The 24,114-nt window shown below is 39.4% G+C and overlaps 1 protein-coding gene across 9 annotated transcripts in view; it reads left to right on the forward strand.

Moving 5' to 3' along the window:
- The window catches only part of ZFYVE26 (zinc finger FYVE-type containing 26), a 62,145-nt gene that overhangs the window by 2,579 nt on the left and 35,452 nt on the right, over positions 1-24,114 (forward strand). For 7 of the 9 annotated variants that reach the window (XR_003990876.1, XM_030481961.1, XM_030481965.1 and 4 more), the window contains 21 exons: positions 568-657; positions 2,565-3,117; positions 4,337-4,464; positions 5,314-5,478; positions 6,556-6,644; positions 6,919-7,079; positions 10,297-10,479; positions 11,060-11,713; positions 13,132-13,221; positions 13,931-13,999; positions 14,611-14,762; positions 16,106-16,304; positions 16,648-16,911; positions 17,091-17,210; positions 17,491-17,655; positions 18,087-18,314; positions 19,713-19,818; positions 20,604-21,343; positions 21,907-22,103; positions 23,018-23,122; positions 23,689-23,811. Coding sequence is in view for 8 of the 9 variants with exons in the window: in XM_030481961.1 (XP_030337821.1) it covers positions 568-657; positions 2,565-3,117; positions 4,337-4,464; positions 5,314-5,478; positions 6,556-6,644; positions 6,919-7,079; positions 10,297-10,479; positions 11,060-11,713; positions 13,132-13,221; positions 13,931-13,999; positions 14,611-14,762; positions 16,106-16,304; positions 16,648-16,911; positions 17,091-17,210; positions 17,491-17,655; positions 18,087-18,314; positions 19,713-19,818; positions 20,604-21,343; positions 21,907-22,103; positions 23,018-23,122; positions 23,689-23,811 (4,581 nt within the window). In the remaining variant the exon portion in view is untranslated. The remainder of the gene's footprint in view (positions 1-567; positions 658-2,564; positions 3,118-4,336; positions 4,465-5,313; positions 5,479-6,555; positions 6,645-6,918; positions 7,080-10,296; positions 10,480-11,059; positions 11,714-13,131; positions 13,222-13,930; positions 14,000-14,610; positions 14,763-16,105; positions 16,305-16,647; positions 16,912-17,090; positions 17,211-17,490; positions 17,656-18,086; positions 18,315-19,712; positions 19,819-20,603; positions 21,344-21,906; positions 22,104-23,017; positions 23,123-23,688; positions 23,812-24,114) is intronic. The other 2 variants (XM_030481963.1, XM_030481966.1) reach the window with 2 other exon arrangements.

The following is a 24,114-nucleotide window of genomic DNA, read 5'->3' on the forward strand; positions in this document are numbered from 1 at the left end:
CTGGCTTTTAGTATTGAGCATTTCTATAAGTGGAAAGCATGAGTGTATCAGCTTTTGCATTTGCACAACACCTTTCTTACACTAAAGATTAAATAGCTCAGGCATCAGACAGTTCTTTTTAAGCTTTGGGTGGTGAGGGATGTGCCGTTTGTATTGCTGTTTTCAGACAGGTGCAGTATGTTTCGTGAGTAAAGGAGGAACTAGTCTATCTTCCTTTTTTTTTAATTGGTACGCTGGGATGTGTGATCATACTTTTTTTTTTTTAATTCATTTGTCCTTGTCACTCTTTAGACTTGCATTTTTTCTTTACCTTCTGAGAAAAGATCCTCAAAGTGATGGCATTGCAATTCCTAACAAAGTGACACTCGTCTCTGTTTGCAAATGTATAGGTAAATGGAATCCACTGGTGTGGGAGCAGAACCTAATTGTGGAATAGCTTTTAACTAAGAATTAGGTATCTGCAGAGAGATAGTTCAAAATGTTAATGAAAATAGATTGGGTTTGTATGGTAATGTAAATAAAAAGTTTTATTGACTAACATCTTTCCTTTCTCTTACGTTAATTCAGAAAACTGTTCCAGTTGTTCTTCAGAGGGAAACTGAATTTTTATTGTTCTTGGAAGAACTACAGAAAGATGTTTCTGAGGAAGTCCTAAAGGTGAGCTACTTAGTATTCCCTACTTCTTGTTGTTAGTTATGCAGAATGTCCAACTTTATCAGGTTTGGGAATCAAAGTTAATGCTTCCTGCTAACTTAACTGCCTGAGGTGCTAGTGTGTTATTAATCTTCTAGGCAGCTGAAAGAGGCTGTAATTCAGATCCCTTTCTGAAGTTAATCCAATGTGCCTGCAAGTGCTTTCTCTGGCTAGAGAGGAGGCTGTAGGCAGGCAAGGAACAAGCTTTTTTGTATGATCTTTCTAACATACTTCAGTCCTTACTGCAGCTACTTGCCACAGGCTTATATCTATAGACACCTTTAGTAATCATAAAGTTAAAACCCACTGTGAGCCAAAATAAACTGTAGTCAGCAAGCACATTTTACAAGTATGTCTATTTTCTTCTTCTTTCTTCTGAGATCTTAATTTTCACCTTTTATGCACTCCTTTTCCCCCTTCCTGGAAGTTTTTGGGTGCTGTAGTGTTACTGCTGACATCATTTGATAATTGGTATGATGGGTACTCTGAGGTCAGGGTCCCATTTTTCCATAATTCATTAATACACGCAGACTGATTTATTTGAGAAATACATGGAAATACGCAAAGATGGATTAATATCAAAAGCAAGTATAGAGCAGAAAATCAAGAGAGTTACTAACTGCAGAACTGTCCTAATTTGGCATCGGTTACAACAGAATTAGATGTGAAATGGTATGTGGAACGTCCTCAGATGTTGCTTCTAGTCTTACAAGTTCTAACTCTCAAAAGAATCTTTTTTTTTTGGTTTGCCTTTTTTAAGTTGAAAATGAAAACTTACTATATCCAGACACTATTTGCAGCTTTTAGATATGAATAAGGGAAAGGTGTTCAATATTTCTCTTAAGGATACAGAATTAACAATTACAGGCTGAAAGCAAGGAAGGTGAACTTGACAATTGATTAAAATAAATCTGCTTGAAGTCTATTAATGACTACTGAAGTCTGTGTACATTACTATCCAACCTCTAAGGTCACGAAAGATGCCACCATTGTCTGCAGTGTTGCACAGAAATAAGAGATTCAGCAATCTCTTACCTTTGTCACAATTACTGTCAGAGGCATGTTAGTAGGTAGAGCTATGTTTTGATCCAGCAAATAAAGAAAAGGATGTTGTGGACTTGTCTTCTACTGCTAATGTGGTAATTTTTGTGTACACCAATCACATCTCCCCTCCATATTCCCGAAGTTGTCTGTTCCAGCCAAAATCAGCACTTACATAGTTCTAGAAGTGCCACAACTGCTGTTTAGGTGCTGTTCAACTGGATTGTCCCTCACCTTCCTACCCCTTGCTTGGAGAGCTAATTGGGGCTTTTTTGGTTGTTCGTTTTCCCCTTCCTAGTTCTGGAATTGTAGATTTGCTTCTGTTAGCAAGAAGAATGATTTTTGCTTAAGAAAGAAGTCTCTGAGATTGCTTCTGAATTTGCTTTAACCAAGTTTGAAAAATTAGCATTGTTGAAGATGATGCAGTAAGTAGATAGATGGTATGAATCTGGAAAAGTAGAATTAAAAAGACAAAAAAAAGACTGGACTGACTTATGAAGATACAGTCACATCGATACATTGCTAAGAGGTAGAATATGGTGGTGCTTCAGCCATCCCATAGGAGCTGCCTGTGATCCAAGGTGACTTGCTTATGAGCACATGGCCTATATAATGTAGTTGTATATTATAGGATTCTTTATATTTTGTTACATATTCAGGCATATCCATTCTTCTAGGAGAGATATTGGATAAGGTGGATTTCCTTAGTTATATGATGTTTCCAAATTGATTTATCTTCTCGCTTTCAAGTTTCTTCTATTTTTTAAATAATTTAGTTAATATTTTTCATGAAGTCTGAAAGGCCTACTCTTTTATTGTTTCCCTACCAGGAACTGTTTGAAGCATTTGGGTGCACCCAGACCAAGCACATCACAGACGGGAAAAGAAGAGATGGCTCTTCTCACAGATTCAGTTTGGATGTTGTTTCAGCTCTCCGGAAGCTTTTGCTGCAGGCTCCCCAGAGGGCTAAAGCCCTGCTGGAGTTCTTTCAGGAGGAAGGAGGCACACACAGCTCCTCGCTCCAGCAATATTGCTCTCTACAAAACATCTTTGTTGAGTTTCTTCATGACTCCTTGAAATCTCTGCAGAGGCTTCAGTGCAGTTCTGAAATGTCAGCAGAACTGGATCAAAGAGAACTAGTAGATACAATTTATGCTGCTCTTAGTATAGTGACTTTTGATGTGGAGCAACAGGCAGATGAAGTACGACACCTATTCGTGGAGCTCTTGGATGTATGCTGGGTTGAGGGAAGCCCGCTGAGGGAGGAGAAGCTACTAAGCTGTATGCTGAGGAAACAGAGCCATGGCCTGTTAAGCCTATATAGCAGTGTTCTCATAGAAAGAACAAGAGAAAAATTTTTGGTGTCAAAGTCAATGCAAAAAGGTTTGTTTGTCTTCTTGCTTTGTTTTAATTTCTGCTTAACAAAGCCTTTGAGACATTAAACAGGCAAGTTGTCAACAAGTCAGGCAGTGTTCTTGCTTAAGCCTTCTTTTGTGAGGACTTCCTTTACCACCCTTTGTTGTGCTTTATTTTAATTTGCTCAGCATTTCTCTGCTGAAGATGTTGCTCGTAACCAAAAAATTGACTCTCTATATGTATATAAAGGTTTTATTGGTTCACCTCCAGCTTGAGGTCATCTGTGTTGGAGGATGTTCTATCGCAGGCCAATAACAGTTTGATTGCCTCAGTAATCCCCAAAAGTTCAAACCCCTTAATACTGGAAAACAAAACTTCTAGAAGTGTAAGGAGATATGGAGTGGCCTAATAGCCCAGCTGTAAAGAAGATGCAGTTTGATTACCTGCTCACTTGCCAGAGCCCAACTGCTGTTTTCGTATCAGCTGTAACTTCACAGCTTCTGCCTAGCTCCCTCTGTCTGGTATATTTACTTGAGGATCTCAGTTGAAGCTGAATGGCAGGTGGTGCCCATGCTCTTGTCAGGAAAGTGGCAGGTGAGCACGCAAGGAGGGAAAAGCTAGAATGCCTACCCTCTACAATGAGGTGTAAATCAGGGGGGTTGTGTCCTTTTTCCTCCCTTCACCTGGGCATTGCTGAAGGGAAGTTCAGGCTGGTGTGGTGTGGCTGACTAGCATTTCTGATAATAACTACCATTAGTGCTTCCACATAAGGGAAGAGAAATGGAGGTATGGATACCTTCACGCTCACTGGGAGTAGATCAGTTCTCACTTTGCACAGATCTGAGAAATTTCTCTGCTGGACAAGTCTTTGCTAAGGCCCTGCATAGCAGCACAGTGTGTCAGAACACAAGTGGCAATTCATACAAACAAATAAGAAGCATACAACTAGAGAAAGAAAAGCAGTATGACCTGAACTAATGCAAACCACCTGTACGCTGAACAGGCTCTTGCTATGTTAATCACTGTTTATACAGTTTCCTGTTTTCCTACCTGACTTGTTTAGTTTCTATGAAATTTCTCTGCTTGGCTCAGTAATAATATCTGAGAGTCTTAACTGTTAACATGTAACAGTTGGTTAACATTGGAGGAAATGTTGAGTGTTTCTCAGTTTAATTTAACAGCAGTTACGCTTCTTTCAAAGGCCTCCCTCTGTACTAGAAGGAAATGTTGTTGTGGTGGTTTTTAGGTTCATCTGAGCAGCTGGACACAGAGCGAGCCGTGATGAGTTTGTTCTCAGATCCGGAAGAGACTTCTTGGAAGACAGCCTATTTCTACTGCTTGAGCAGCAGCAAGCACTTTCTGGAACAGATTCTGGTATGGCCATAAAATCATTAAGTGGGAAACTCAGTGGAGGCTAAAGTCAGTCCTTGTATTGAACCTGTCTTGGTGGTGCACAGAAACATTTTGTATTCAAATAGTGTTTACTAGGGGTCATAACTTACAGGAACAAGGTTAACTGGTGATAACTCCCCTGCTGCGTGATGAACTCAAAACATTCAGTAAGATTTTTAGAAAAGCTTATTTATGTGCAGGCTGAATATTAGATCTTCAGGCTTTGAGAAGTGCTTGTGTTCTGCTTGTAATTTATTGGATATGCCACTTGATTTACCCCATGACCTTGAACTCGTTGCTTTGCTTTTCTGATTCTGGTAAACTTGGGGCAGTGAGACTAGTTTGCATAATGAAATTTATGTTTTAAAGAGCTTGAAAACCTGGTGAAAAATACTCGGGTATGAAACAAATTATTTGAATGTATTTTCATAGATAGAAGAAACAGAATACAGGTAGGCGGTCGCTGTTAAGGTGCAAGTTTTTAAGGCTGAATGTATTTCCACTTCTAAGCAACATGCTCATTCAAGTTTATTACATAATGCCCTTGACAGAGACATGATCAATATAAAGAATGTAAAGATAACGTAGTGAGGGAGTGTGAGTTGGCTCTGTAGTAAGCATTTGAAATGATGTTTTTTTCCTCATGACAGTTTTACTGAAGAGTAACCTGATGGCTTGGAAAATACAAATTTGGGGTCATTCCAGATGTGGAACTTCACTATTTTAGTGAAGTGAAATAATACCGAAATGGCTACTGGCTTACATAACCTGCCAGGCCTTATGGGTCTCTGCATTTTGGAAAGATAAATTCTACTTCATTTTGTTTTGTAGGTGACTGCATTAACTTTGCTGAAGAGAGAAGACTACTCAGGCCTGAACAGCTTATTGAGGAGAGAATTCAACTCCCTTAGTCGCCTCTTGGTATTGCTGGGATGGACACATTGTCAAAGCGTGGAGTCAGCAAAAACATTGCTGTGGACTCTTCACAAAACTCGGGTAAATCAGCAGAAAGCAAGTAGCAGTATTGAAGTCTGAGTCCAGATAATGCAATTTGCTTGCAAATACAAAAATAATTAAAACGAGGGAGTTTCCAGTGAGAATATTAATCTTTGTCCAAATGGAATTAAAAAAGCTAAGGTGTTACAGCTGAGTGTAGGTAACATTATTGGACACTTGCCTTTCTTCTTACTCCTCAGCTGTGAAGCGATTATGACTGCCCAGGAGATTCTGAAAGTTTATCTTGCATAAGCTTTTCAGCCTTTGCTGTTAACAATGGTTGTTGGTTGGTTTTGAAAAGAGCTGGGGGACATTTCATCCAGTGAGTCATCCCTGGATAGTGAATGACTAACTGGTCACAATTAACCTGAGCTCAGCAGCAGGGTAGCTGAATTTCCCATACCCATTCTCAAAATTAAATGATAATGACAAGAGCTGTGACTGCAAGATTGGCCTTGTTTGGGGGGAGTTTTCATCTTTGAAGAAGAGAGAGAATTCTAACTCCGATGATGTCTGCCTGCAGGCAAGTGGCATGGAGAACAGAGGTCAGGAGAGAGGGAGCCTTGGGTCATTGGGGCAGATCTAGGCTGGGATTGCCTTAAGGGAGTTACCATTTATTGGTAATAGGCTGAAGATCTATTCAATAGCCTCTGTAAAGTGAAAGTCTTGGATCTGATTTAACGGGCAGGTATCTGTAGTAGAAAAGCACATGGTAAAGGAGAATAACTGTCTGCTACCCAGCATATTACCTGTTTTAGTACATGATTAGTTCTGGAGGTTAGTGTCTTACACTGTTACTAAGAAGCGTTAATTTTGCATTTTGAAAGCTAACCTTGAAAAGGGGTGTAGCCTCCTTTCTGTGGTCTGTATGTGTGTCACATGGAGGCTGGCTGATTTTGATGCTTCTTCAGAATAGCCCTTCCTTGCTGGCTTTGTAATAAAACTGGCAGTTTTCTGTACTTGAAAGTTACCATCTGGATAAAGAAGTCTTATGAACATCCCGTATGCCGTACAGGTTGGTTCTGCTGTAAAGGGGATTTGTTGTAAAGGGATTCTTTTATTTGTCTTTTCATGTAGGATCTGTGCAATGATTTGGTACTGAAAGACTTCTGTGATGGGCTGTGGGCCCAGGTGGAAGTTCTTGAATGGTGCATACAGCAAAACAGGTAGGACTTTTTCCAAACTGTCTTGCCAAATCTGCTTATTAGTCAATTTATGTATGCAAATAGAAAATATGTTCTTTTCTGTGAATCTTGGTTGATCATCTCCTCGTGACTCTATATCACAAGCTCTTGAAATTGCTTCATGGGCAATGCTATTTGTTTTTCTTTTTAATTGCAGTAGTTTGGTTGAATCAGAATTAGAGTGGGAGATATGTTTTTAAACGTCTGAGAGACCTAAATCTGTTTATGCCACTTTTTTGTTTGTTCTCTCTTGCAGTATTACTATCCCAAGGAAGGTTCTTTTGCAACACTTGCACAGTCTAGATTGTCACACTGCAGTGTACTCTCTTCATCATCTCACTAATCTTCTGGCACTGAAGGAAGATGATGTTATTGAGCTTCTTCAAAAAGTTCCTGCTAGAGACCAACAGATGCAGGGTAAATGTGTAGGGTCATGAGAACACAGAAAACACATGATCCATCAAGTATGTGCTGCTCAGTGTTTACGCCAGGAAGAATCTGTTCTTTTGTACTACTTCTGTAAATAAGGACGATACCGCTTATCAGCTGTTTTGTAGAAGAATACTAGAGAGCATGTGGAAGTCACTTTAGAATCCTTTTGTGAAGTAAGTTGTCTCCCAAGAAGGAATTGTGAGATCTCTTTAATCTCACAAGGGCAGATCTCTGAAAGAGATTTTTCAAAGTGGTAACAAGATTTTGCACATGCTTATAATATGTGCTACTCATTGTAACTTACATACTGTATAATACCCTTAGCTATCTGTGCCCTCATTTTAAAATCAAAGGGTGAAGCCAAATGAAATTGATAATATCTTATACTATAACTAATATTAATCCTAATAGTAATATTAAGTTTCACCCAATCTACTTTAATATTAAAATCAGTAAGGCTTACCTACAGGCTGTGTTTACATCCTTGTTGCCTCACTTCTCTTATCTTCTTGTGTTCCAATTTGGTGCCTAGAATACCTGAGTTTACTAAACACGTTAGTTCACTTAGAAGTGACTCCTTTGTACGCTCTTTTGATTGCAGCTGATGTCCAGGTACAGCTGCTATTTTAATGCTGTTTTCTGATAGAGCCTCTTAATAACGATACAGAAACTCAGTCTTCCTGTATGTGTTAGAACCTAAGAAGCTGCAACTTTTTGTGCCTTATTCGTTCTATGGATGGGAATTTGTACATGGGTAATTTCAACCTGAGTTGTGAGGAAAGCTCTCAGTGATGGATCTTGCACAGATTTTCCAGGTTGCTTAGTGGAAAGCAGTTTTTTCTCCCTCCAGTATCATATTGTTAAAATGTTGGCTTCCAGTCCTGTTTTACAAGTTTTGTTGTTAAAATTATCATGACAGTTGTCTTGAAGAGGTTTAAAAGACATAATGATTGATACTCTATATAGATCTCTGGTTTCACTGTCCTGCTTTCTGAAATTAATTGTTTTGTTGTTCCTGATGTTGGGGTTTTTTTTAATTAGTTCTTACATTTTAATTCTTTTCTGCTTATATTCTGTCAAAATCTTTCAAAAACAGGAAGAGGCAGTCCCATCATATCTTCTGGGAGCTGCATGACTATAGCAAAAGAACTCTAGCTGTGGTTTCTTTTCTATTTTCAGATCACTTTAATTTACGGAACTACTTAATGGAAGACAAGTCCTCCCTTTCTTTTCAGTCTGGTGATTATTGTAAAATTCAGATAATTCTATAAACACAGATTAATAGAATCTCCTTTAAAATAATTATTTTGGATCTTAAGGGGAGGAGAGGAGTCGTAACATTTTGATTTGTCTGACTTGGTAGTGTTAACAGATCTTTTTCTACATTCACCCCACCTACTTCCCTTTCTTCCCCTTCTCTCTGACATATTTGTCAGCTGCAGTAGTGAAACTGAAGTAGTGGTATTTTAGACAGTTATGTTCAGGCATCCTTCAGATCAGTGTGTAACATTAGCTTTGATCACCCACACTGACAAAAGAAATGATGGGCAGAAATTTCTTCATGATGGATAGAATTCAAGAATAAGGTATTAGTATTTCTGGCGTAGGAAAAAAGAGCGCTTGTAGTTGAAGGATATCTCTTCATTATTGGTACAGGGAAAAGGCTTGGTTTAGATGTGAGTACTGGCACAGACTCACTGCATCCAAGTCTTTCCACATGGGAGGCAAAAGTGTATTAAACTTGCATTTGATTACCTATGTGTATCTTGTAATGTCTCCAGCTAGCTATTTATCTTTTTAAGAGGACTGTTTTTATTTGATCTCTGGCTTCACGTACCTGAAGTCCTCTTAAGACACTGGTATTGAGAGGTTTTTGGGTGCTATATATTAGTGTAGAGCTGCTGGTGAATTATGGCATTTCTGTGGCCATGTGGGTTCTGCAAAAGATTCATACTTGGATGTTTCCTCAGTTCTGTGCTGTCTACACAATAGTTTCCACCACTATCTTTGTTTAGAATTGCAGTGAGAGGGAATAATTGGTTTCAAATTGTTTGTGCTCTCAGGGCTTTTGTCTTGGCTGCTCTGTAGTTTTTAGAACAGTTCAGGCTCGTGCTTTTCTTTGAAATCATGCCCACGCCTTGTGGAGGACAATGCTGAAAGACTTTCTAGGTAATACTATTCAGTACCAGAGTTTGTGTGGGGACATTATCAGTACATCAAACCAGTGCTTGGTTTTAAAAAAACTTGGCTAGTGCTTCCCTTGCATGACAGTAGGCAAAGGGACAATCTTCCCCTTGTATAAGAATATAGGATAGTGGATTCAAGAAACCTAATTTAACATTGGGGTTTTGTTGGTTTGGCTTAGTTTGCTTGTTTGTTGGGGGTTTTTAACCTTTATACAGTAGTTGGATAATTCATCTAAACTCAATATAATGGAATATATGGCTCTATATTGCCTTCCTGGGTGAAGGTGATGATCACACGACGTGTATGTAATTTGCAGCTCTGATGTTCTGTTACACTGAGAAGGGATCATGTCTCTGGCATGTGACACCTTCTTTCCTCAAAAGAAAAAAAAAGCAAAAGGGGAAAGGAGGGGCTATAGTACTTCTCGAAGTTGCCTTTGTCGTAAGTGTGTGAGGGAAACTGGGGGGCTGTACTTTTTGTTTAATCAATGGCCAGCCGTTGTGCATGGAATCAACCACGACTATTTATTAGTAGAAGTCCGTAGAGGTGGCACTCTGTGCTCACTGTGGTCAGTGAGCCAGTCTACACTATCTTCCCTACTTATCTACTATGCGATAGAACACAAAATTCTAAGATGCTGGAAAGAGACAGGATCTGTCCTTGTATTGTGAATACATCAGTGTAGCTTAATGCGTACCTCTAATGAGACTCATCATGAGCAGAATTTGATCATTCTGTGCAATCTCCAGCTCCTGTAACCCAAATTCACAGAAAATTTCCCTTTCAGAAAGGGATCCAGACCTGGCTTTTCTGTGCATACCTGTTGTGTTTTGTTTTGTATCAAATGTTGTGAGGTAGCAGTGAGAGAGAGCAAAGCTGGGACGGAGGTGCCATAGGGGAAGAAAGACTTCTAAAGTCTAAAGGATAAATATTGCTGTGTGGGAACTGCAGGAGAAAACTAACTTGTTTGCTTGTCTACCTCCTACCCCCTCACCACCTTTATTTCCCTCTGCAGTGGCAACATTCCCTAGCACCCTGAGTCAGCAGCGCAATCTGGCACTCTTTCGAGCATTTTGTGCCATGAAGTATGCTGTTTATGCTCTCTGTGTGAATTCACATAAGCATTCCAAGTGCAAAGATTGTGTACGCAGCCATCTTGGTGATATCCCTGAGGATGAAACTTCTGGAGAACCAGCAGGTGATTTGCCTTTTTTCTCAGGTTCAGTAGCTTGTGCTTTTCCATTTGCTGAACTCTGAATTATTATTGGGATAGTATTGCATCCTGCATACATATGGTGTTTTTATTCATTGGGCTATGAATGCTTTGCAAACAAGTATGATGGCATTTCTTTGAGGTGTTGTTACCTTTAATGATAATAGATATGAATAAGCTCCTTGCCTTGTTCCAAAACATTTAAGGTAATTGTATTACAAATACTGTGCAAAAAGAAGGTGATATCAGATACAGGATGGTAGTGGCAGGGATGCTTTTGTAAAAGCTTATGATTTCCCAGAGCTAAACCAGATTTAATCCCTAAAATTGGTGTAATCTGAGTTTGTACATCACTGCACAAGTTGGTAATTGGCATTACCAATAGGGAGGAAGCACACTACATTTTATAATGTAAAATGCTGGCCATTGACCTGTGGAGCAATGATTGGCTCTGAGCCATGGGGAGAGTTCTCTCTTCTAGGATTTTCTTAAAGGGCAGAGGTTGGAGGAAGGAACTCCTGAAAAATGTTGTAAATGTTCCTTATTTTTGTCTTTGATTTTACAGATTGCTCTTCAGTATTTCCTCAGTACCTTGCGAAGTGTCAGCAGTTCTTAAGGAGCGTTCCTGCTCCTCTGCGCCTGGAGGTTTTGGAGAACATCTTCTCCTTGCTTTTTGTTTCCTACAGTGACCTGCACACTGAGGCTCTTTTACCTGAGGACTATGCAGAAGATGAGGATCTTGACAAAAAGAGTACTACTGTGAGTGTAGAAGGCAGTGCTAGTCGACATTCTTCTACCTCAGAAAGTCCACAGCGCCTAATAGAGGCTGAAAAGAAGTCAGAGAGGCGTCTGCTGGCTGCTCAGACAGTTCACATGGACCCCCAAGATCTTCATGACTTGATGTTAGCTGGACAAAGCTGTGAAACCTCTAGGCTGAACTACCTGGATCTGAAACACTTCACCAGTGGTGTAACTGGATTTTTAGCGGATGATGTAGCCATGGATGCGTTCCTCACATTGCTTCTCAACCATCTGGAAGAAATTCAGAGTTCTCTCCCATGGGACTCTAGTAATGTACCTCATGAAGAGCTGGAGCTTGTAGAGTGCTTGAATCTTTCTGCAAACAGAGATGCCTTTGGAAGTCACGTGTTACAGTTTTCCAAATATCTTTCTGAAGCTCACTGGCGATACAAGGTGGTGATGAGTAACAGAAGTGCAGGTAAGCTTCGTATTTAGCACTTCCTGATACATCCACACTGTTCTGTGTCCTGATTTACCCCAGATGGCAACTAAGTACCACGCAGCTTCTCACTCTACTAGTGACTAGGAAGAAAATTAACTGTGTCCCAGCTGAAACCAGGACATTGTTACAGCTGCCCAGGCAGTAGTCTGGATGAAATTCCCTGAGCACATTTTGGCAGATACTAGGAGAGTGATCTAGTTGGAGATTACCTCGTTCTTTCACCATTCCCCAGTAGGAGTAATCTCTATTCTAATCAGAGAGTTTTGAGTTTTCTGTCTCCCCTTTGTGGACACACTGCTTCAGTTTGTCTTTCTCTTGTTCTTTTGTTACAAGTTGTATTGACAGTGCAATGATACGAAGGGACATGGTGGTGTGTGTGATACAGTGCAAGCCAGATAGACTCATTTCATTCATGAAGTGTTGATTTAGCCTACTCTAGAGACATGTTAGGAAGAGGAAGTTGGATTATTCTGGGATGCAGACCACTCCTCAGGAGTAGCTAGAACAACACCCTCAGGAGCCTATTTCCCACCTTATTCCATGTTGTCAGCCCTACTACTATCAGATTTCTGCTTGTGTCATAGTGTGGCTTATTGTGTATCTCTGACCATGCAAAGTCTGTGTCCCAGGAAAGACTGGGCAGTATGGACCTTAAATGTTCCAAGTTTCCAAACTTGTGTTCAACTATTTCCCCTGTAAAGGAGGGGATGTGCTGGGACTTCTGTTTGAGTAGGCAGCCCTCAGTATTTCTGTGGCAGCAGCTTTCTGTGGGATTCTGTACATTTGAGTCCTGATTTCTGACAAATGATGACAATTATTTGGTGAACATCTTTCAGGGAAAGGTGGCTTTTATTGACACTGCATATCTCTTGGATTTTTTTGTTTCAAGGGCTGACACCCCCATTACTTGCTCACTTCCAGAACTGTTGACTGAGTCAGGGTTCATACTACCGTGTATTGAAAAACCCAGTTATTTCAGCAAAACCTTAATGACAGATCAAACTCTCTTTTACTATTTTAATTCTTATTCTTTTTACCCTGTTTCTAGCTGTTTATGTACTTGGGCTATACCTACTTTTCTGTACAGTTAGAATCGTGGAATCATTTAGGTTGGAAAAAACCCTTAGTACTCATCAGGGATGTGTAAGAAGGTATAGTACATTCCAAGCAACATTGGATGTGGATGTGAAAGATTAATTGCATCAAAATTACTTCAAGGTGATAGTTTAAACTTCATTGCAAAAGAGCTCTTAGCTGAGATTAACTGTGTTTCCTTTGGAAATTGCTATCATAGTTCTACCTATGTAAATGTGCTGATAGACTCTAATTCAGACATGTAACTGTTGATGGCCTGTCCAGCTATTTGGTAATGTTTTTGCTTAAATGCTTCACAGAACATCAGCTTGCAACTTCCAGGAGATACTGCTCTTTAATCAGGTGCTCCAGCTTTAAGAAACGAAGTAGATCTCAAAGGTACAAGACAGGTGGGTTGAAAAAGTGACTTGGAGAAGACATCTCTGAAATGTGTGTAATTTTGCTGAGCTCATAGCTGAATGCAATTACATTTAATAGACTAGGAGTAGAGAACTAGATTTATTTTCTTTAGTTTTCTAGCTGATTTGAAATGTCTTAGTCAAGTTCCACTTGGTTTGAGGTTGTTTTCTTAAAGTTCACCTGCACAACTAAAAGATAATTAATTTTAAATTCAGGTTAGAAAATAAGTTCTTTCATACATAGTCTGAACTTTGCAACTACAGTACAATTCTTTCCTTTCTCCGTTATATCCAATGACTGTTTGGTATATTTTCATCCCTATCACAATAGTATCTAGGATGTGAATCTACAGGAATCTGTGGTTTAGATTGACAGCCTTAGGAGAAGGTTGGATTCCTCACCCTTTCTCTATTTAGCCTTTAAAAGGTACATCTGGTTTTGGAGTGGGATGTTCCAAAATAAGAAGCTTTAAAGTATCTCACATGAGTCACTGATGGGTCACCCTAACATAGTTTCCTGCCTAACATTTTCTTCAAATCAGGAGGTTTTGCATTTGTCATAGACATCAGTGATGGCTCATTGTGAGACACTCTTGAAGATCTCTTGTGGTTGCCTGGCCTGTTATTTGCAGTAAGTTTTAATTACCTTGTCTAGGAAGAGTGCATTTAATATATCAGGTTTTATTTGTTTCTGTTTTAGATGGGAAAGAGGGAACTTCCAGTCCATCATTAGAAAGTACAAGTAGTGAGCTAAGCACCAGTACTTCAGGTATTAAGCCACAAAAGTAGTATTTGTTTGTCTTGTCAGTGTGCATGATGATGTATTTGCTTGATGATTTAATGTGAATTACTGCTTGTGTAGAAGAGGATTAGAACTCTTCACTTCTGAGAGCTCCCATTTTTGGGCTGACTTTTTCTCTAATTAGATTAATATATGTCTTCTGGAATAAGAAAATTAGATTTTTCTTGATATTTTTGGCTTTCAGGAAACAGTAGGCAATGCAGTGAGATGCAACAGTCACAGAAGCTAACAGACCATTCTAAAACATTCTTAGGCATGTTAAATTGATTTAACAAGTCCAATAGTTAAGACTTCTCCCTTCATCCCTATTGAACCAGTGCCCTAGCATTGCGTGCACATTATGTAGCTGCTAAACAGTGTTATATTTGGATGAGATCCAAACTGAAAGTTCTGATCAAGTAGTGAAATATTGCAAGAATTTATAACAAGATATTTATGTTGACCTCTATGCTAAAACTTCCTTGCAACTCTGCTCCTATATCTTTGTGTTAAATATATTAAGTATCTGATATTTGGCTGTTATCTAGTGAAATGTTTTTTTCCATAATATTATACTGATGAATTCTGTTGTCTTGCAGAGGGAAGCACCAGTAATGTGTCTGGCTTGAGTGATTTGGAAAGCAGGGCGAGACCACAGCAGCAAAACCCCCTCATTCCTATGATGCTTTCCCCACCAGAATCACTGTTAGTGTCTTGTGTTTTGAGGGGAAATTTCGTAGAAGCCCATCAGGTAAAAGAGTTGCATGTATTTTGTACAATTAAAAATGTAATTTGCTATTGATATTTGTGGTTGTGATAGCAGATGAAATTCCTGCTTCTTCTGCGTTAGGAAGCATAGGGCTGAAGCATCTGCATTCCAAGTGAAAGGGTCACTTCAGAAGTCAAGTGGAAGATCAAAGATATTCCAAACCAAGATCCCAAGAATGCGGGGTGGTTTTATTCCTTGTTATATAAAAATGTTTTCTCTAAGCCTGGGTTCTCAAAGTTTGAAAATGTTTGAGAGCTGGTCAAGCTTAGTGTTTCAACTGAATGAAGATCATAAAGAGCTCATATAAAGTCTCCTGAGGAAGCAGAATCTGAACTGCTTACTTTAGTCAGTGAATAAAACCCATGACACTGCCACTTGTAAGCTTGGCAGGAACATGCAAATGTGTTCCTTACCCAAAACAGAGCCGAAGTGGTGATTACATTTATTTGAAGGAGGTATGTTTTGAGGCTGAATTCATGGTACTGAAAACAGGCAGAAAGACTTGAAGTTGACAGTCCGCAGGTTTGTAGTTCTTTGCTCCCTCACAGCTCTGCATACCTTTCTCTAAGGGGCTTTTGGGCTTATGCTCTGAAAAAAATATGTTGAGGTCCACCAGTGATTTGATCCTCTACAAAAAGCAGTGACCTGGCTGAGTTTGAGAGTGATATCAGAGCAATTAGTATCATTTAAGCATTGTGTTAGCAGCAGGTTACTGCTCAACTCATTAGTTCTGTTTGATGTCAAGCATACCACTTAATCTCTGCTTACAGGGCCAAAAGAGGCATTTTGTTTTGCTTCGTTACTTTGAATTTCAGTATCACTGATGATGAGTTCAAGCTTGGTTTGTGTTCTGTTGTTGGTTTGATAATAGAAACTTGCACAGCTGTGCTTACCTACTCTGTGTGTAAATTTCTAGCTTAATTCCTTGCTGAATAAGAATTTGTTTAAAATAGTTTACTTTGGAGGCCCAACTTGATATTTTTTTTTTTTTTTTTTTTTTTTGTTACATAGTGTATTGAAATCATGAAGAGTTATTCTGCAAGATGTGGTTTACAAAGATTAATTCAGCTGTAGCTTTGCAACAAATAATAGTTGAGCTTTATAAAAATAGGTGAAAATCTTCTCTAAGGTCCTGATTTTCAGGCACTTAAAACTCTCTAGAAAAAACAACCATTTCAGCCTTCTGTGTCTGGGGGGGCTTTTTTCAGTTGAAGTATCTGTTTTATTTTATTCCTTCATCTCTTCTAAAAACCCCCAAAGTTCTTTGACCTTTCAAAAGTTCTGTTGACATGCTTTGTAATTACATCTATTGCTATTTTTGAAAGGTGGCTTTGATGTTTAATCTGGATACTTCACCTTGCTACGGTGAATTGGTTTTCATGGAGCGCTACCAAGAGGCGGTACAAGAAATGGCAAGAGTGGAGCAAAATATTGATAATCAAGCATCGGATGGCACTGGAGGCATCAGGAAATCTGGCAGTGGTCGTTCGACACTGCAAGCTATTGGGAATGCAGCAGCAGCTGGTAAGGACTAGGGGTTTTGAATTTTTTATCATAAAAGGTGAGGGAGAGGGAGAGGTAGAAAATAGGAAAATAGGAATTCAAAAGCAATTGGAATACTGTCATAATGAGTACAGCAATTGTTCAGAAGAGTAAGTGGTGGTTCTTTGAGATAAGTGAAGACTAAGAATGCTGAAATTTGCTTTTGATGCCCAGTTAGTTTTATCCGTTCTGCAGTAATTGGTCTGTGATGCAGGTCACCTATTGAACTATTTTCCGAAAGGATTAAGAGAATAATCATCTCTGACAGGATCTGAGACACGTAGCATATTTAGTCAGTGATTGTGTGTTTTACTGACGCATGCAGGTATGGTATTTTATTCCATCTCGGATGTTACTGATAAATTGCTTGCAACTTCTGGAAGTCTTGCCCCTACTCTCCAAGAAAACTTCTGGATAAACAATATCCAGCTGGAGCATACTGATCCTCTGCGGGAAGTGCTGGAAGACCTCAGTCCTTCAGCAATGGCAGCATTTGACCTGGCTTGTACTCAGTGCCGTCTTTGGAAGACGTGCAAACAGCTTTTGGAAACAACAGAAAGAAGACTGTACAACAGCCTTGAAACTCGGGGTAGGCTTTTGATTTTTGTGTTTATTAACTTGGGCCTGGGAGCAGAAAATGCCTATCTGTGGTGTGGTGTTTGTGCTAACACCTGAGTCTTCACTAACTCTCATTTTGTACTTTTTATGTTAGTTTCTCCTTTTTCCACTCCTTTTATTTTGTCTCTTTTTGCACAATGACTTTTCCAGGCCACCATCCTGACTTTGTTTCACTGTACTCTGAAGGTGTAAAGGGTTTCCCAGCAGTTCTCCAGCAAATAAGTAAAATTCTCAACTATTCCTGCACATCTCAAGGGCAATCCAAGCCAGGTAGTATGCTTTGCTGTTAAGATACTCTGTTGAAATGTGCTTAAATCCAGTTCTTGTGCTCTGTTGCAATGGAAATTTGAACTTTCAGGTTTTTAGGTTAGTATTTAAAACAAAAAAGGAGTGGGGGGGCAAGATCCAAGCTCAATTCCGAGTAAAAGGAAACACTTTGAATTTGGCAAGCTAACTGTATAGTAAAACAGTTTTGGTTCTGTGGGGATTTTTCTGTGCAAAAGTATTTCTGTCTTTGTTATAGTTGCTGTTTCTTTCTCCCTCTTTGTAGAGGTCTCAGATGAGAAAATAGGGAGTCATTTTCGATGCAGTATTGTAAACCTTCTGCAAGCTTGCTACCCTGCCTTGACTGAAGAAAGTATTACTAATGAAATTGTTTTATCACAAAATCTGGATCAAATCCTAAAAGCACTGACACATGTTGAACGTTCTGTGGGTGAGTTACTTGTGTGATTGTGAAGACTGACAAATGGATCTAAACTTTTTTTTTTCCCCTGTCCAAGTAACTCTAAATCTAGTTGTAATGCTCTTTGAGAAATGCATAAATATTTTTTTTGTTCAAATTGTAAATGCAAAGTGTAAATTTTATCTGTAATTCTTATATTCTGAGCACTTGTTCTCAGAGCTAAAATTGTGAACTTGACAGAGATGAAAGGGAACTATTCATGAGTACAATTGAGGTTATTATTTGTCCTATTTTTCTTCAGTCCTAACAAGGAATTCTTACAGTGTATTTTAAGCTGACACCTTATAGATAATTTGGTGTATCCTTACTGTTGCCTTTTTCTTTTATTTTCTTCCTACTCTTCCTTTTTGGCATTTAATACTTACTTGAATCTTAGATGTGTGTCTGTTCTCTTAAACCAGACTCTAAAGGCAGCTTGCTTGGCACCTTGGTGGAGCAGGCCTCTCTCAAATCTGCGGAGCTAGAGAAGCACCTGGTTTGGAATCAGTCACAGCTCCTGCTGAGAACTCTTGACCAACATGTCCAAATCACGCCAGAGAGCAACACGCAGACAAACTTTGTGAAGTCCTTCTTTGACTACATCACTAGACTGGCTGCTGTTGTATTACAAAGCCTGAATACAGAGCTAGGTAAGGGATTTCTGCTAGAAGGTCTGAGCCTAGGTGAAGATACCCAGACTGTGTAGTCTGGCCTGATTCTGGAAAGTACAAAAATGGTTCCTTGCCAAACATGCCTACTACCTGTGCATAGTCACATCTTTTCATTTTGCTGATTATTGAGCTGCTTTTTCAATTTTATTTCTTAACACCTAGGCCACTCACAGCTAAGATAAAAATAGCTGGTGGCAGTAGGAAAACGAGAACAGAAATGTTAACTACTGCCCAGATTCTGTATTTCAGTTAGACAAAATGAACTCTTGACCTCCAAAAATTCTGATCACTACTCTGTAAGGCAAGATTGATTCTTGCATCCAGTGGATTAGCATGCTGTGCACTTTTCAGCTCAGTTAGAGGCAACCAGTGCCCTCCTGCTCCACAGGGATAACAAGAGAGTGTGTAGGCGGCTATGCAGAGGTCACTAGGCAGATTTTTTTTCAGATAATCAGACGATGATGGTGGTGCATGAAAAGAAAGGCACCATTGGCACATAAAGCTATCAGAAGAACAGAAAATTCAATCTGCTAGGAGAAAAACCACTTGTCTGAGTTTTAAATTTGACGTTAATAGAGCTGCTCTAGTGTAAAATACCACAGTACTGATTTCAGAGAATATCTTCCCAAGAGAAAAGGGCAAAAATATGTTTTCAGACATGCTGGTTCAGCTCAAGGTCACTACCATAACAACTGTAACTTCTGTATGGACATGAATCAGTCCTCGTTGGCTGACTGCCATAGCCAAAAAAACCACACAGTATTTAAGGGCAGAGTGAGTTTTGGGGAAATTTTATTGTACGGGAAGATAAAGGGAAAAGGTAAACTTAGGAGAATATGTTCAGAGCTACTCGACATAACTCAGTAGTGGATACAAAGGCTTTTCAACAATACTGGCCAGGGTTTCACTCCTTTTGTAGAAGTAGCTGTACATCTGTGAGTTCCCTCTGCCTTTTTTCACTTTGACTTGGCAGACCATGGACTCACTAATCTACATGCAGAGACTCCTTAGAAACCAATATTGCATATTTTATATGTCTCACCACAAATTCACATTTTGGTTAAAGTTTGAAATAGAGTTGGCTAAACTGTGAACCTAGATTGCGTAAAAGCCAAGGAGTCTCCACTGTACCTGATTTGGTATTAGGTCTAGTAAAATGTGATCTCATGGTGCCAAGTTTGAGAGGCCTGTCGTAATTACAAATGCCTTGCAGTCTGCTCAGGATTTTACCACTGGTGTGAATGCGGACATCTGTGAATTTAGTCAAAGAGGTTTCAGACTCAGGCTCTTAAAATTTGTACATAAAATAAGACTTGTTTAGTATATTCCGCTAATATGTTTGTATTATAACAAATGTTCTGATTTTCTTTTTTTAAGATACATCTGCAGAAGTGAAAGTGGGGAACCCTTTCATACTGTTACAGCAGAGTCCATCTCAGCTGCTCTCCCAGCTTGTGTTTGAGAAACAGGTTCATCCTGACAGGTTGGTACTTTTAAGGTTATATACTTCTCTAGGTTATTTTGGTGTTGGTGACTTAAGACCTCAGCCAGGATTAAATTCTTCTCTGGCTGCTTAGCACAGGTAGTACAGCCAGCTGTGTCCCACCAGCCAATCACTTAATGCTGCAAGGGTTGGGGTGTAGGGAGGAGCTTAGTCAGTGGCTTCTCTATCAACCTGAAGATTTTTAATAGTGAAAAGTATGGCTCTGTATTTGTAACAGTTGCTGTCTATTGTGAAGAGTGAGTGCGTTTATGTGGATTTTTTTAATTGAATGTGTGACAGTTCAGAGCAGTGGGCTTGCAACTTAGCAGTGTAATAAGATGTAATAGACCAGTAGGGCTTCTTATGAATGCAGCAAGGCACGGCCCTTGCCCTAGTCAGTAAGTAAACTGGATAATCTAAGGTATTTCCATCACATATTACTAAATTAGGCTGGCATGGAAAGTGATTTGACAAAGAAGCTCTTAAAAAGATGAGCACTAACTGTGAACTTTAGTATGCTACATTTAGGTAAAAGTGAATGTTTGAGGAATAAGTTCCTTTTCATTAAAGGAATGGCAGCATAAGCTCTGAATTACCAGTGTTGTGCTGTATACATTTTTTTCATACTGAGTAAACATAGGATATGTAGTCTCCCCCGGTATGTGCCTGTGAAGAATATTAGGGGGCTTGTCTTCACAAAGCATTTGGCAGATTTATGAAAATATGTAATTGTAAAGTACCTTTTATGTGTTCTGGGTAAGCTGTTTCTGTTTTCAATCCTGCAGGGTTTCCTCTCTCTTGGCTAAAAAAGAGTTGAACTTGAATGTGCAGCAAGTTATTGTTAACTGTTGCTGTGAACCACTGTCATTGTGCAGTGCAAGGCAAAACAGCCAGGTGAAGTCTCTTCTGACAAACATCAACAACTTAGCACACCAGTGTGCCTGCCACTGCCTGCCAGATGTTGAAATACCTATTCTCAATTCTGCAGTGACCTCTGAGGATATCTCTACTCAGGCCTCATCCCCTGTAAATGACCTGAGCCCGCACACACTCACTGCCTCCTCCCTAGACTTCCTAAAGTCTCAGTCAAAGCTGATGGCCACAGTGGCATGTCTGAGTGCATCTAATATACAGAAAATTCCCAAATCGAGTTTATCTTGGATGGAATTTCGGGGCAAACGGGAGGTGCCCTTAGGTTTGGAGCAGATTTCCAGGGAGTGTGAGACATTGTTGAAGGAGTTTCCAATATTGGAACGATTTCTTCTTACTATGTTTGAGCCACTTCAGAATCGGCAAGAGGAAGGTAGCAGTTTGGCTACTGTCTTCTCTGGCAAGACATACATATCTCTGGTTCTCCTAGGATTGCATTCCAACACAGCTGTTAAGGTATTAATGGGAGTCTTTCAACAAGCTCTTGCTGCAAAGAATTGGGACAGAGCTCTGAAGGTCTTAGATCGGTACAGTCAGGACATGGAGGAGCTGGTCAATGTGAAGGATGCTGTGCTGAGCTGTGCAACTGCTGAAGGTAAAAAGGATTAAGTCAGGCTTTTTTCTCTTCATCTTTTTTTTTTTTTTCTTTTAATGAAGAATACAGCCTGGATCAAGAGGTGAAACTAAAGTAGTGGTCCTTGGGCAAATCCAAAGACGGAAGTTGATCCCTTCCCTTCCTTAATTCTAAATTTGCTTTCTCTGATGGCATAGTTTCGGTTTTGCAAATGTGCAAATCTTGACCAATTTGGTACAAGAGAACTGGAATGCACCTGTGGTGGTATTTTTATGTGGAGCGCTGAATACATGAGTAGACATTAATCATGGTACTGTTAATGGAGCATCTCTTACAGCAGTGTCATTGTCATACATGGATGATGTATCCTGTGAAAGCAGGTGCCTTTTGGAGTGTAGAGATAGTAAATGTCTATGCTAACTTGGGTTACTTCCTGAGAATCTGATGCTTGGGATGAGTCTTGCATAGATTTTTCAGCAGTGTACTGTTTCTTTTGGTAATGTGATCCAGTGAGGATGAGGATTTTTTTTATTTGCCAAATTACACAAACTGAGTTTCAAACTAGTGCTTTGTTTCCTCCACAGATAAGGATGGTTGGCAATACTTGTTCCCAGTAAAAAATGCAACATTGAGAAGTAGGTTGGCTCTGCGCTATCTGGACAAATGGCCCCTTGATGCCTGTTTGGAAATCCTAGCTTACTGCATTTCTGATTTGGGCATAGCTGATGAACTGAAAGCCAGTCTGCAGAGCAGGAAGAAAGAACTTCAGGTTTATGAAAAGGTATAAAGTTATTCTTCAAGTAACCAGTGAGATGAAATAGGTAGCAGGGAGCAAATATGCTTGCCCTGTGAAAAAGTTGTAGCCCTTGGTTCTTTTTTCATCATAATAGCTTTTCAAGTCTTTCATCCAAAACAATTCATGCGTTTTGAGTGCTGTAATACCCAATTAACATTCTGCTCCCATCCTTCATAACTCTTCTACTCTCATATTAGCATCCAGGTCTGCAAACATGATTAGACATACACATTTGTGTGAGGCTGCTTTTTTGCAAAATATTTTTTTTTCCATTCTATACAAATGCTGGAGCCTCTGGAAGCTTTCTGTGGTGATTCATCCTTTTATAAGTTTGAGAGGTGCAGATATACCTAGGCATGGTGTACAAGACTAGTGGTCCAATAAGAGTGTTTGTATTGTAGGCAGTTCTAACTGCAGGGTAGTGCAGATACCCAAGTTCAGTCAGACCAGCTGGCCTAGAGTTCACCACAGACTGAAAAGCCAAACAGAGCAAAAAAAGGAGTCATAAATCCCTGCTGAGCTTGTCCGGTGGTGGTTCTGCTAACTCACAGCTCAGTTAGCTGCCAGCAATGTCTGCAGTACACATGTACTTTTTCATCCATAATTACTGGCATCTAGTGTCATGGTTTAAGTCCAGGACATCTAGTCTTTCAAAAACCTTCCCTTATAAGTGTTTTTTGTAGACTCATACCTCTGAGAAAGTTGTGTGGTCATTTTTGTGGTGCAAGTGCATTACAACATCCTGGAAAAGGGCTAGACATAAATGTGGGTCTCCTTTTTGACTTTTTTCTTCATATGAAGCAGCTCTAGATGTGATCAGCTCAGCTGTTGCCTTAGACTGTATTATTGTAGATAAAGCTTTTATAACTTGTGCTATCCTAATACTAACTTCCTTTCAGATTCTGAATGTGCAAAATGAACCATTGTGGAATGACTGGCAGGAGCTGAAAAAAGCCTGCACTGATGACCCCCAGGCCGTCATGAATATAATTCTAAAGGCAAAGGTTAGGCATCCTGTTGTGAATTTTGTTGAATTGGATTGCATTAAACTTTGGATAGATAAATTTGTTGAAATAGGATCTTAAAACACTGATCAACGGAGATTACCTTGGGAGGAAGGATTGCTTTGCTCAGTTCTGTGCTTCAGAAACACACACACATCTGTGTTTAATGTCAAGATTTACATGTAGTTAATAATCTGTAAGTTAAAGTTATAACTCTTACTCTGAGATACAACTTGTTCTTTTCTCTTAGAATATTGAAGATTTTAATAGCATGGCTTTTGGCATAATACAGGCTTGATTATTATATAAGTACTAATACTGTGAATCTGGCTGGCTTTACTGTGAGATGAAAAGGTATTCTCAATGCAGGCAGTGGCTCTGACAAACTTGACTATCATCATAATCTTCCCCTTGTCAGTGTAATTATTTACTTTTTGCAGGTGGAAGAGGAGTCTAAACTACAGAATTTCTTGAAGTTGATCAAAACTTTGGGAGAAAGTATCAGAGAGGGTAGAGTTTGTCCTTCTATTGTTTTATTTTTCCTCTGGTTTTTTTTTATTCTTTAGGATTATGAGTTGTGTGAGGAATGGGGGCACTTGTATCCTGTCCCAAGAGAAGATTTGATCAGCCTTCACCGGGAGCATCTTCTTCACTTACTGGAGATGGGAGAGATGGAAAAAGCATTGCAGGTAATAGCAAGACTCTTTCAGACTTACATCCATAGCTCAAATAAGTTGAAAAACATTTTCTTTGCTTTCTTCATGTGTATTTTCATTATCTTTTTGGTTCCTTCCTTAAGAGATGCTGTTTGCTTAGATATGCTTTCAGAATCCTGGCTCTCCACTGTTCCACTTAAGTGAAAATCCAGCTTGGCAATCTAGTTGTTGGAAATGTTCCTTACATGAAAATAAAAGGCCCATTATATTTGAAAAATGATAATGAAGCATTTCTGTGCTGCTTAAACAGAAGAACCAATAGTGAAACTAATAAGA

This window comes from Strigops habroptila, chromosome 4, assembly GCF_004027225.2.
Source record: "Strigops habroptila isolate Jane chromosome 4, bStrHab1.2.pri, whole genome shotgun sequence".
Classification (NCBI taxonomy): domain Eukaryota; kingdom Metazoa; phylum Chordata; class Aves; order Psittaciformes; family Psittacidae; genus Strigops; species Strigops habroptila.